The sequence below is a fragment of the Hyaena hyaena genome, unplaced genomic scaffold (assembly GCF_003009895.1).
Source record: "Hyaena hyaena isolate Hyena2069 unplaced genomic scaffold, ASM300989v1 scaffold_806, whole genome shotgun sequence".
NCBI classification, from domain to species: domain Eukaryota; kingdom Metazoa; phylum Chordata; class Mammalia; order Carnivora; family Hyaenidae; genus Hyaena; species Hyaena hyaena.
In genome coordinates, this window is record NW_024081440.1 from 331,374 (window position 1) to 345,755 (window position 14,382).

A 14,382-nucleotide genomic window follows, 5' to 3' on the forward strand; every position below is an offset into this window, starting at 1 on the left:
TTTTTTAATTTCTAGGAGAGAGAGAGAGAGACAGCGTGAGCAGGGGAGGGTCAGAGAGAGAGGGAGTCACAGACTCTGAAACAGGCTCCAGGCTCTGAGCTGGCAGTCAGCACAGAGCCCGACGCGGGGCTCGAACCCACGAACCGCAAGATCATGACCTAAGTGAAAGTTGGACACTTAACCGACTAAGCCACCCAGGAGCCCCCTGGAGTATTTAGTAGCTTTTAAAAAAGAAGAGCTTTATTGAGATTTACTTGAGATGCCATGAAATTCATCCTTTAAAAGTATACAGTTCAGGGGTGCCTTGGTGGCTTAGTTGGATGAAAGTCTGACTCTTCATTTTGTCTCAGATCATGATCCTACAGTTCGTGGGATGGAGCCCTACATTGGGCTCTGCATAGGCAGTGCGGAGCCTGCTTGGGATTCTCCTAGCTCCCTGCCCCTCCCCAACTCATGCTCTCTCTCTCCCTCTCTCAAAAAAATAAACATTTAAAAAATAAAGTGTACAGTTCAGTAGTTTTTAGTATATTCACAGAGTTGTACAGTCATCACCACTGTCTGAAAGAAAGCTTTCATTACGCCAAGGAGAAACCCCATGCTCATTAGCGGTCCCTCCCAATTGCCTCCTTCCCCTAGCCTCTGGCAACCATTAATCTAGTTTCTCTTTCTGTAGATTTGCCTATTGTGGACATTTCATGTAAATGAAATCTTACAATAGTGGCCTTTCACTTGACAGTTGACAGGCTCCTTCACTGGCATAATATTTTCAAGGATTACCCATGTTATGACATATATTGTACTGCATTTTTTATTGCTGTATAATATTTTGTTTTTTGGATGATGTCACAGTTTGTTCTTTCATCCATTGATGTACATTCAGATTGTCTCGGCTATTATGGATAATGCTGTATGAACATGTGTGTATACGTTTTTGTGTGAACATATACTCTAACTTATCTTAATACCTAGGAGTAGAATTGCTATGTCTTTTGGTAACTCTGTGTTTAACATTTTTAAAAACTACCAAACTGTTGTACAAAGTTGCCACACCATTTTGCATTCCCACTAGCAATGTATGAAAGTTCCAATTCTTCACATTCTCACCATCAGTTGTTACTGTCCATTTTGTTTATTACAGCTATCCTAGTGGTTGTGAAATAGTTTCTCAATCCTGGTTCCTATACCTGGAACATCTCCCCTTTCCCTGCCCATCTTAAAAATCCATCTTTCAAATTGTACTTTCTCCATAAAGCCTTTCCTTGACCACCCCACTGGAAGTGATTCTTTTTTTCTTTAAATTCTCTAAAACATTGCTTTAAATTGCTCTAAAACATCTCTCTTGCAGTGTATTTATTTCCCTTTTGTTGTATTTCTTTGTATATCTTTATCATTACATTAAAATGGAAAGTACCATATCCATTGATGTTTAAATTCCTAGATTCTAAGTCTCTGAGGAGGTATGGAGGTATTTATGGTGAGGCAAGAAGATAATCTTGAAAAGCAGATAGTGATATGTACAAAAGAGAAATATTAGTAACTGCATGTGTGTGTGTGTGAGATGGCTTAAATTTTGGGAGTGCCTGCCAAAAATGCCCTTAGGAAAATTACCTAATTCTAGGAATTGGGGAAGGTCAACTCACTATATGCTACTCTGTAATAGAAATGGGAATTATGAAGCACTTGGATGGCTCAGTCGGTTAAGCAGCTGACTCTTGATTTCAGGTTGGGTCATGATCATAGTTTGTGGACTTGAGCCCCATGTTGAGCTCAATGCTGACAGCATGGAGCCTGCTTGGGATTCTCTCTCTTCCCCTCTACTCTTGTTCTCTCTCTCAAAACAAATAAACATTAAAAAAGGGAATTGTTTTCTTTGAAAATTTATGTTGTTAAATGATTTTTATATTTACAGAATAATAATAAAGCAGTAGAACATTTTTAAGTTTCTTCCTTTTCTCTCCACTGCTTAGCTCAACAACATTTTCTGTCTAAAGGTCAGTGTACCCACAGTAGAAACCATATGTTGAGAAGTTGAGGATGCAGATGACTGAGAATCCTCATATCTTGACTTGTATCAGCTTTCTTATAGTAGAAATTCCACAGAAATGGAGCCGTTTTATTCATTCACATAACTCTTGATTGAAATTAGTATTTCTGGGGTCACCTGGGTGACTCAGTTGGTTAAGTGTCCGACTTCGGCTCAGGTCACGATCTCATGGTTTGTGAGTTTGAGTCCCGAGTTTGGCTCTGAGCTGACAACTCAGAGCCTGAAGCCCCCGTCAGATTCTGTGTCTCCTCCTCTCGCTGTCCCTCCCATGCTCATGCTCTGTCTCTTTCTCTCAATAATCAATAAAAACTTAAAAAAACAGAAAGAAATTAGTATTTCTATTATAAGCCCCAAATCACAGTTCCGTAGATTTTGGTGGGGGTGTGGAGTTTATTGTTGTGGAAATTCATTTCATGTATTTTTAACCCTGGTGTGTGTGTGTGTCCTCATGTGTATGTGTAATCTGAACTCTGTTAGTTGGCTTCTATGTATGTATGTGTAATCTGACCTCTAATAGTGAGCTTCTGATTCATTAGCTTTCAGAAACAATATATATTTGTAAGGGTTTTAGAATCAAATAGAATATTTATTTTGCTCATTTAAGTTATATATCTTACTGTCCCCTAATATATCAGATGAAAAAATGGAATGAATTCCCCTTTCTCTTTAAGCCCATATGTCATCTTAAACCCTTTAATATTTTAGTAGAGTTTTAATAATAAGCATTTATTATCTTTGAACAGAAATTAAAAAGTATGTCTTTGTAATACAGTTAATGTTGTGCAGTGAGGTTTGCTAACTAAGATTTTCTGTTTCCAGCGGAAGAAAAAGTGGCTTTTGTTAACTGGATAAACAAAGCCCTGGAGGATGACCCTGACTGTAAACATCTCATGCCCATGAATCCTCATGATGACAGTCTTTTCAAATCACTTGCAGATGGCATCCTTCTTTGGTGAGTCAAACTTTGGGTTAAGGGAGATGTGTTCTTTCTCTCTCCATCGATGAGCATTCAGTGAAAACTACAATTTAATGAACAAGTATGTAGGTATTGAAGAATTCATATTGCATAGAAAATTAAGTACCAAAACTTCCCAGAATTTTTCTTCAAATGTGATGTCTTCTTTTTCTGCTGTCTTTTCCATCTATTTCCTTAGTGATCCCAGGAAAATGTTTAGTTATTCCTCTGATGTATTTAAAAACATTCACAAGGGGCACCTGGGTGGCTCAGTTGGTTAAGCATCCAGCCTTGGCTCAGGTCATGCTCTTGCAGTTCTCGAGGTTGGCCATGTCAGGCTCTGTGCTGACAGCTGAGAGCCTAGAGCCTGCTTTGGATTCTCTGTCTCCCTTGCTTTCTGTCTGTCTCTCTCTCTCTCTCAAAAATAAACATTAAAAAAAAATAAAAACGTTCACAGGGTTTTTTTCTTCACTTTCAATAAGGGATTATTTACTGAGACAGGGACATGAGTACATGTAAAAGAAAGATGTGTCTTATTTGTGCTTAAATGAAATTAATGTTTTAAATCAATCTTGTCATATCCTTGGCTCTTTGCAGCATGTTTCTGCCCACTAGGCTATAAACTCTCTCAGTGCACTTCTTTGTGTCTGTTGTGTGTACTGTAACTATAGTTCCAGCATACTTCTTTGTACAAAGCAGGTGTCTTTTTTTTAGGTTTATAAAAATATAGAAAACTTACAAAGAAGAAAATAAGTATTACAAATATTCTTTTTTTTTAATTTTTATTTATTATTTCTAGGTGAGAGAGAGCGTGAGCAGGGGAGGGTCAGAGAGAGAGGGAGTCACAGACTGAAACAGACTCCAGGCTCTGAGCTGGCAGTCAGCACAGAGCCCGACACGGGGCTCGAACCCACAAACCGCGAGATCATGACCTAAGCGAAAGTCGGACGCTTAACCGACTAAGCCACCCAGGCGCCCCACAAATATTCTTATTACCCATAATTATATATCATTAATATTCTGGCATGTTTCTTTCAGTCTTTTTTCTGTGTTTTTACTTAAAAACCCAACCTACCCTCAAGTACAGGATAGTTTTAAGAACATAATATGTAAAATATAACTTGACCTCAGTTTACAATTCTGATTTCTTCCTCTGACCTTCAGAGGAGATTGTTATTAGCTGCATGGATAATTTTTTGTCTTTTTTTAAAAATTTTATTTATTTATTTATTTATTTATTTATTTGGGGGGGGGGCATAAGTGAGCAAGGGGCAGAGTGAGTAAGAGAGAGAATCCCAAGATGGGCAGAGAGAGAGAGAGAAGTGGGGCTTACCTGAAGCGGGGCTCGAGCTCACCCAATGCGGGGCTCAAACTCATTAACCGTGAGATCATGGCCTGAGCCAAAGTTGAATGCTTAACCAACTGAGCCACTCTGGCGCCCCATCCTATCTTTATTTTAAAATATAGATTCTAGGGGCGCCTGGGTGGCTTAGTCGGTTAAGCGTCCGACTTTCGCTTAGGTCATGATCTCGCGGTTTGTGGGTTCGAGCCCCGTGTCGGGCTCTGTGCTGACTGCCAGCTCAGAGCCTGGAGTCTGTTTCAGTCTGTGACTCCCTCTCTCTCTGACCCTCCCCTACTCACGCTGTCTCTCTCTCTCCCTCCTAGCAATAAATAAAACATTTTAAAAAAATAAAATAAAATATAGATTCTAAAATCTAGACATAAATTTTTTATTAATATCTTTTAAAATGTTTGAATTATTGAAGTTTTAGAAAGTCCATGTCTCTGGCTCTTTCTGCAACAACAGTAATTTTGACACTGTTGATACCACTTTATGAAACTTGGGGTTTGGAGGATTTCTTTGTCTTTTCAGACTGCTGAACGTTGATGGTCATTAAATGACATAAAGACAAGACTCACATAAAGAAAATGCAAGTTTTAAAAAGTTAGGAGGAAATGCAAAGATGACTGTTATAGTGAGTGATGGATTTGTTTTAGGTTAGGGAGTATTTCTTAGGTTTTAAAAAGCAAGTCTTTGACATGAATCACAGTATAATATTTTTTAAAAATGGATTGTTACTACTTTTCAAAATTTAACTATTTTGTCTATTTTGAAAAGCAAACTAAAAAATCTTAAAGTATTTAACTTAAATTATTTATCTTAAATAAGCTGGAAGTCTTAAACTAAATTATTACCTTTTTGTCTTTAGCAAGATGATCAACCTATCTGAACCAGATACAATTGATGAAAGAGCCATTAATAAGAAAAAGCTCACCCCTTTCACTATTTCTGTAAGTATTTGCCCTTTGCTAGTAATCATGTTACCGTGCTATAAAATGTAAGGCCTTTATTAATGGATGTTTAGGCCCAGGTAAAACTTTCTTTACTCCAGTTTTATTGAGAAATAATTGGCATATATTACTGTGATGGTTTGATTTACATATATTGTGAAACGATTACCACAATAGATTCAGCTGATAGCCATCTTCTCATAGAGATACAATAAAAAGTAAAGGGGGAAAAAAAGAAATGAGGACAAAAATTTTCTCCTTGCGATGAGAACTCAGAGAATCTACTCTTTTAACAACTTTCCTGGTTATCATACAGTAGTGTTAGCTATAGTTATCATGTTGTACATTACATCCCTAGTGCTTGATTATCTTATAACTGGAAGTTTGTACCTTTTTACCACCTTTCTCCAATTTTTCCTTCCCTCATACTTTGCCTCTGGTAACTCCAAGTTTGATCTCTTTCTCTCTGAGTTTGGTATATTTTGTTTTAGATTCCACATATAAGTGAGGTCATATAGTATTTGTCTTTCTCTGTCTGACTTATTTCACCTAACATAGTGGCTTCAAGGTCCATTCATGTAAAACATTTGATTTAACATAATTTCAATTTCCTATAAAAACTAGATTTTTATTCAATGAAAGTCAGCTGTATTTTGTACTGAATGAAATTAAGACTCAAAGTGCTTGGAATGAACTTAAGGCAGTAGTATTCAAGTTATATAATTATAATCATTCAGTTGCTTTTATTTATTTTTATTATTTTTTTAAGTTTACTTTTGAAAGAGAGAGAGAGTGCATGCACACGCATGTGAGCAAGGAAGGGCCAGAGACACAGGGAAAGAGAGAGTCCCAAGCAGGCTCTGTACTATCAACAGATTATCAACAGGCTCTGACTGAGCCACCCAGATTCCCCGAGTTGTTTTTTTTTAATACAATTTTTTTCTTTTTTTAAATGTTTATTTATTTTTGAGAGAGAGATAGCACACATAAGCAGGGTAGGGACAGAGAGAGAGAGAGGGAAAGAGAGAATCCCAAGTAGGTTCCATGCTGTCAGCACAGAGCCTGACATGAGGCTTGAACTCATGAACTGTGAGATCATAACCTGAGCCAAAGTTGGACACTTAACTAACTGAGCCACCCAAGTGCCTCTGAGTTGCTTTAATAAACAAATATTTGCTGGATGCTGTTGTTCTCAGTTTAAGTAAGAGTATGGTATAGTTTTACCATTTCACAGAATTTGAGCTATTCTTTTTTACTATATTGTTCTGTAGTCAGCTTCTCCATTAAAGTCTTGTTAAAGTCAGGAATTTATAGTCACCACACTTTTCCCCTCAAAATCAAGAGACTTACTATTTACCAGTCACCGTTCTAAACAAACTGATGAATTATCTCTTTGACTCTTCCCAGCACTCTTAAAATAAGGTAAATACCTATGTTTTTACATATGGGAAAACTGAGGTACTGAGAAATTACCTGGGATATGATTCCAGTGGTCTAGATCTAGAGCTCATCCTTATAATCACTGTGCTATAGTGCCACTCTGGTGTCATGGTAGTAATAGCAAATAGGTAATATACAGCCACAGCTGCAGCTATTAAAAATGAGCTCCTGCTAAGCTCTTTCCTTCATTTCTATTGGCAAATACAATCCTTGATTCTGCTAATGTTGTTTAGTCTCTTTTATAAGGAAGCTACAACCTTGGGGCAGTGGTACACAGTTAAACTTGGACTATTCAAAGAGTACTCCCATTTCCTGTTATCCTTGAGAAGTATAGAATGTTAGTATAGGCTGTTGACTAACATGGCTTTCTTGTCTCCCACTTTCCAATAAGCCAATAATATTGCATAATCCTGGCAAGAATTCTTAAAGAAGCCATTTCTGATTGCAGTTGTGGGAAATTTATTTTCTTTCACATCTTGTGTCAGGATGTTTCATTTAGTATATATGATTGTTGAAAATATTCATATATATCTTATTTTTTTTTAATTTTTTTATTTAGTTTATTTATTTTTATTTATTTCTAGGAGAGAGAGAGAGAAACAGCGTGAGCAGGGGAGGGTCAGAGAGAGAGGGAGACACAGACTCTGAAACAGGCTCCAGGCTCTGAGCTGGCAGTCAGCACAGAGCCCGACGCGGGGCTCGAACCCACGAACCGCGAGATCATGACCCAAGCGAAAGTCGGACGCTTAACCGACTAAGCCACCCAGGCGCCCCATATATATCTTATTTTAAGAATACACGTGTCACATAATTTTTTATGGCACAGACCCTGAAATACAGCATTTCTCACTATTGTACAAATGTATTATTTGGTTTAACTTTTAACATTTGTATACAGTATGTGAAAGAAAATAAAAAAATTTTCTCTCGCTATTTTACAATAACTACATGATGGGTCTGAGGGGCTAAGTCTTTTACAGTTTTAGTTTTAGAGATAACATTCTTCCAGTATGAGTAGAGGATAATAGTCTAGATATTTAGGAGGCTCGAAAGAATATTCTAAAGTAGAATGGGAAAACACAGGCCTCTGGGAAGCAGCAAAGTGTAAATTTGGATATTAAATCTCTCTTATTGTCAGTAATTTTAGAGGTCTGGGAATAGATCTGCTAAAATAATACCAGTTTCCCATGAAACTTTATCCCAAAGAAGCCTCATTCATTTGTAAAAGATTGTAAAGTTGTGATAATCTAGTTTTTTTTTTTTTTTACCTCATGATGATAGGTCTATGTAGTATCATGATGTATGAAAGAAGAGAAATATGATAGGATGAAAATGACATATAATATCTATGAGTGCACGGGAAAGAGATCAAGCAGTACAGAGACGGCTAAAACCATGGGATTTTTTTTTTTTTTGACTAGAGCATTTTGCTTTTATATATATTACTTATGTTTTAAAATCTGAATTTTCACAATCTATTCTTTCTTATTTACTTTCACAACTAGTTAATAAAACTTTAGAAAGTACTTTCTCAAATGTGTTTTTCCTTGTGGCAATTCAGGAAAATTTAAACCTAGCCTTGAATTCTGCCTCAGCCATCGGTTGTACAGTGGTCAACATTGGTGCACAGGATCTCAAAGAAGGAAAACCTCACTTGGTCTTGGGACTTCTCTGGCAGATCATCAAAGTTGGTCTTTTTGCTGATATTGAGATTTCCAGGAATGAAGGTAGAATCATAAAAAATATGTACTTTTAATTGACACATACTTACTATGGGAAAAATTTATATTTCAATGTTTTCCTCTCAGCTCTAATTGCATTGCTAAATGAGGGTGAAGATCTAGAAGAGCTGATGAAACTTTCTCCAGAGGAATTACTGCTGCGATGGGTGAACTACCATCTGACCAATGCAGGATGGCGTACCATCAGCAACTTCAGCAATGACATTAAGGTTTATATTTTAATGCTCAACACTGTGACATAAATAAGGACATAGAATGTAAAAACACAAAAGGTGTTCAGACTTGAATTTGAATTGAGGTTTAATTCATAAGGACACAGTGTAGAAAATGGAACTTTGCATTTTTCTGTCTGAAGTGGATCTCCCAATTATAATTGCAAAATATTTTATTTTAAAAAAATGAGTTTAAACGTATGGTTACCAGAAAGGAAGAGGATGGGGGAATGGGTGATGAGCACCAGGTGTTATATGGAGGTTTTGGGACATTGTTGTATACCTGAAAGTAGTATTACACTCTATGTTAACTAACTAGAATTTAAATAAAGGCCAAAAAATAAAAAGGACAAAATATTCTTTTTGTAATAAAAAAACTGGTTTATTGGTATTTAAGAAGAAATACAACTAGCTGTGAGAAGGCAATGTTAGTGCTAGCAGATAAAGTCCTTTCCCATTTTATATGCCACAGAAAGACTAAATGATAATAGAATGTCAGTCTATTAATTTGAACTAAAAATTCATCTGTTCACTGGATGAGAGGCCCTTGTGAACTCGGCCAGTCCAACATTCTTACTCCCACTTTGCCAATAATCAGCTAACAGGGGTCCAAATATCGGAGGGCACAGGGATTCAGTAAACAAAAGGAATCCTTCAGGTATGGTTCTCAACCAGAATGGCTTGAAATGCTTCCCTCCCTACTGGGAAAGCTTGTTGAGGAAACTATAACATTCAGTGTGCCTAACAGCTCTCCCCCTGTCATTTCCCTGGACATGCATTGCCAAACCGGGTCCCTGTGACTTCTTCTCTATGCTTCCCACCCCCCACCCCAGACAGCATTAGCATTTATTTGTATTTTCTGTAGATATTGTAACACCTTCAGTCAGATTATATTTTTGTCATAATGGCCTTAGATGACAGTCTCTCTCCTTGAAGTGACATTATATTTCTCTGTTTTCATCTGTTACATGCTTATTTAAAATATTATTTTGGGGAACTCTCTTATTTTAAAATTCAGTTCATCACTTATTTGTTAAACCCCTCCCATGGGGTATTCTGCCAGGTACAGGGGATGCGAAGATTTAGCTCTTGAGAAGCTTACCAGTTACACAGGCAGATAAACACAAGTAGATGGGTATTTCAGTTATCTATTGCTGTATAACAAGCCACTCAGATGTATAACAAGCCACTCAAAATGTAAATAGCTTAGTTTTTGTATTTATTGATATACCCAGAAAAGTTATTTTGGGATTTTGTTTTTAGCTATAGGGAGTTTTCCCCCCAGTTCTCCTCAATGCTTTAGTTAATAAATGAGTATGTCGACACTCATAGGAAGCATTATTTGGAAATAGGGAATTTAGAAATAAACCCCAAAGATGTCTAATGTGATGCTCATAAAATTATATACTATGTATCTTCCTTTCAAAAAGTTAGGATGATACAGAAGCCCAAAGAAATGACTGAATTCACTTTACCCTTAAAAAAGAAAATAACTTAAAATAATAGTTTCCCATGATTCTGTGGGTTCATGCAGCTTGGTTGAGTGGTTCTGCCTCAGATGGTTTTGATTGGGATCACTAACTCATTGGCATTCAGCTGTCAGTTGGGCTGGTCTGAAGGGTGCATGAAGGCACCACTCACATGTCTAGTGCCTCATTATGTCTCCATGAGGCCTTTCCACATGGCTAGACTAGGCTTCCTCACAGCATGGTAGTCTCAAGATGGTTGGGACTTCCTACATGGAGGCTAACTTCAAGAGGCAGGAAGCAGAAGCTCTTATGGCTTGGGCTTGGAACCCCTAGAACATCACTTTCACTGCATTCTCTTGTTCAGAACAAGTTACAAGGCCATTCTGAGTTAATGGGGGAGAGTTCCAGAAGATAATGACTGACCCTAATCCTAACCAGTGCTGATGTTTGGGAGCATAAACAAATGAAAAAGTGAGGAAAGTTATTCCAAGTATAGAGAACAGTGTTGCTAGAAGCTAGAAGGTGTGAAGCAGCACAGTATATTCAGGAGCTTATATAAGTTATAAGTAAAGTTACTAAGTTATTCCATTCTTCAAGATGAGGACAATTTCTTCAGTTTGAGTACTGTTTTCCTAAATCAACTGATGACTATTCATTTTAAAAGTTCTGTTTCATTTTTTTCCTTGAAGGATTCAAGAGCCTATTTTCATCTGCTTAATCAGATTGCACCTAAAGGTGACCGAGATGATGGACCTGCCATTACCATTGATCTTTCAGGATTTAATGTAAGTATGGTTTTTAATTAAAATTTTTATTTTGATAAAACATACATAACAACATTTACCATTTTAAGTATACATTTAATTGGCATTAAGTACATTTGCATTGTGTACAGCCATCACCACTATCTCTGAAACTTTGATTATCCTATAGTGAAATCTATACCATTAAACAATAACTATTTCCTTGTCCCCCAAGTCCCTGGTAACCACTGTTCTACTTTCTGTCTCCATGAATCTGACTGGTGAGTAGAGTCAGATTTAAAGTGCGGTTCTCCACAGGCAGCATTCCCTGGTGGAGTCCTCAGCTCTTCATTAAACCTTGCCCCTTTGCTCTTCAGAAGTTTTTTCATGCCTTAGGCTTCAAATCTTCATGCCTTAGGCTTCAAATCTCCATGCTAAGCCATGTGGCTGTCATAACTGAAGAAAGGGAATTGCAGAATTCTGATCTTGAGTATGTGTGGAATCAACCCTGCATCCACATTTTCCTGGTGCAACATAACTGGAATTCACCAGGGTGCTTTTGTGGCTATCACTGTGTACTAGGATAGCGAGCAATACACCATTATTAGATTGCTAAGCAACTGAATTATCAGCTCTTTCAACTTCTATTCAGAAATCTACAGAATAGGGGCACCTGGGTGGATCAGTCGGTTGAGCATCCAGGTCGTGATCTCGCAGTTCGTGGGCTCGAGCCCCTCGTGTGACAGCTCAGAGCCTGGAGCCTGCTCTGGATTTTGTGTCTCCCTCCCTCTCTGCCCCTCCCCTGTTTGCACTCTGTCTCTCCAAAATAAATAAAAGTTGAAAAAAAAAAAAACCCCAGAAATCTATAGAATAAAAGATGGCTGGCTGTTCTTCGTGTTTACAGTGTAGGGAGGACTGATGCAGATCCTGACTCATCTAACACATTTCCCAGGAATCCCATTTTTTAGTATGCATTGTAAATAGTGGGGATCGTCCTATCTAAATATTAAATTCTAATAGACTGTAGTTTGTGTGATAATCTATTAAGTACTTTAAGTGCAACATCCATGATAGTTTTAAAGGCAAATTGAGTCATTACAAGTTAATTATACTTGACATTATTACAATAAAACATTTGAGAAAGTATTGCAAAACTGCAAAATTTGCAAATTGGTTTGAGTAAAAAAATTAGGAAACTAAAAAAACTTACGGAAAATTTCAAACATAATAAAAAATGAATAAACCCAGTATACTGAACTACTGTGTGCTCATGCCCCAGATTCAACAACTATCAACTCATGGTCAATCTTTCATCTATCACCTATCCTTCCTCTCCCATATTGTTTTGAATGAAATCCTGGACATCATATCATTTCATTGATAAGTATTTCAATATGTATTTCTGAAAGATAAAAACTTTAAAAGTATAACCATAATACCTTATCTTACCTAAAAAGTTAACAATAATCTGTAATATTATCAAAATATTTAGTCCACTTTGACATTTCCAATTGCCTCATAAATGTCAGATTTTCTTTTCATTGTTTATTTGAATAAAGATCTAAATAAGGTCCCCATATTGTAATTTGTTCATGTTAATATTAGGAACTTTTTATTGTTTAATAGCATTGAATCTATCGCTTTCTCTGATTTCACTTACATTTTTACTTTTTTGTAACTGGTGCACAGTATGAGGTAATAATTCTTGGTCATAATATACTTTCATCATGGATCCACGCATGTCCCTTTTTTATTTATATTTATTTGTAGTTGTTTGTTTTAAAGTTATAACAAGTCCGTCTGTATGAACCCTCAATCCAAGAACGCTAAGATCTTGATATTAACTTACATTTAGCTCTGTACTTCTTCCCTATTCCATCTTTCTGCCTCATCTTAATATGAAAATCACCACCTTGAATCTTATGTTCATTGTTCTTTTGCTTTTTTTAATAGTTTTCTTTCAACCAAATATATTCCCTATAAAATTAAATTTTTCATTTTACTTTTTAACTTCATATGAAATTTGTTACCTTGTATTTAAATTGCTAATACTTATTTTGAACATATATTGCTAAGAGTCACTCATATTATTGTGTATAACTGTGTACATATAAAACAGTCTGTCTGCTTTCCTGTTGAAAAGCATTTGGTTTGTTTCCAGGATTTTGCATTTGTGAAAAGTGCTGTTCTTCTGATTTTAATATGATTTTATTTGTATCCCAACTTGTTTTTCACTGAGAAGAGTCTATTGGAAATATTATTCAGGGTAGAATGGGTGAGACAACTAAGCTTCTTAGCCAAAAGACCTTCCAGTATATGGCCTTGACCAAATTATTGATAATTTGATCAGCAGGAGCTGTTTAATATGATATTTGAGAGCTTTGTTGAATATTATAGCAATGAAGGTGAAGTATTCCTCTGATCCCAGTAAGAAAACTCCAGAGAAGTTGATTTGGAATTTCTGTACATTCTGACCTTATTTTGACCTATCACTTAATATCTCCAGAAACGTGACTGCTTATAAATATTACCTCAATAAACAATTATGCCAATCAAAAATTTAATCTTGACCATTTTTTTGTTATTGTTGTTGTTTAGGAGAAAAATGACCTGAAGCGGGCTGGACTCATGCTTCAAGAAGCAGATAAACTGGGCTGCAGACAGTTTGTTACTCCTGCAGATGTGGTTTCAGGCAATCCTAAACTTAATTTAGCTTTTGTAGCTAATCTGTTTAACACATACCCATGCCTACATAAGCCTGAGAATAATGACATCGATATGAATTTATTGGAAGGTATGTTCTTTCTGCCTTTAATTGCTTCACTGTATGTATCTTCTTGTGATGTTGACCCTCTTCAGTTTCAGAGGTAGGGGATTGTGGTGGGAGATGCAGTTTACTGTGGGTAGGCATGTGTGTCCATTAAAACGTTCAAGTAGGGAAAATTGGTTATTGGTTTTGATTCAAAGAGAATGCTGGGGTATGTCTTACTTGTCTGTCATTTCTGCATAAGAGTTTAGTCAAAACTATCATACATTTAAAATAGTCTCTTAAATGACCACATAACATAACTCCACCACCAATATAGACAATGAATTATCTATTGGAAAAAATAATCATTTTGTAGCTTTTATTCTCCTTTGAAAGCTACACTTTGACTCCAGTATTGTTCTCTTTTTAATGTTTTTAATGTACAGGAAAAAATTTTTAAATATTCATTACTTGTCGTGTGTGGGCTATTGTTATCTGTCTCATAATTTATAATACTTTCCTATTTTGCTTCATGAAATGCAGATTTGACCCCTCCTAATGTAGGTACTGTATTTAGTACTTTTCTATACTCTATAAATATATTCATTCTGAAATTCTTTTTATTAGTACCATTTATTCTTTCTGAGTTGATATTATTTTTTGCATTGTTCATGCTGTGTTTTTTCTGTCTTAATATGCCTAAAGAATGATGACAAGGAAGAAATACAAATGAAAC

The 14,382-nt window shown here is 36.3% G+C and overlaps 1 protein-coding gene across 1 annotated transcript in view; it reads left to right on the top strand.

Moving 5' to 3' along the window:
• PLS1 (plastin 1) overlaps positions 1-14,382 on the top strand; it is a 79,849-nt gene that overhangs the window by 40,970 nt on the left and 24,497 nt on the right. Inside the window, exons 5-10 of the mRNA XM_039219318.1 lie at positions 2,864-2,996; positions 5,210-5,291; positions 8,293-8,458; positions 8,540-8,682; positions 10,844-10,939; positions 13,496-13,691. Coding sequence (XP_039075249.1) covers positions 2,864-2,996; positions 5,210-5,291; positions 8,293-8,458; positions 8,540-8,682; positions 10,844-10,939; positions 13,496-13,691 — 816 coding nt within the window. The remainder of the gene's footprint in view (positions 1-2,863; positions 2,997-5,209; positions 5,292-8,292; positions 8,459-8,539; positions 8,683-10,843; positions 10,940-13,495; positions 13,692-14,382) is intronic.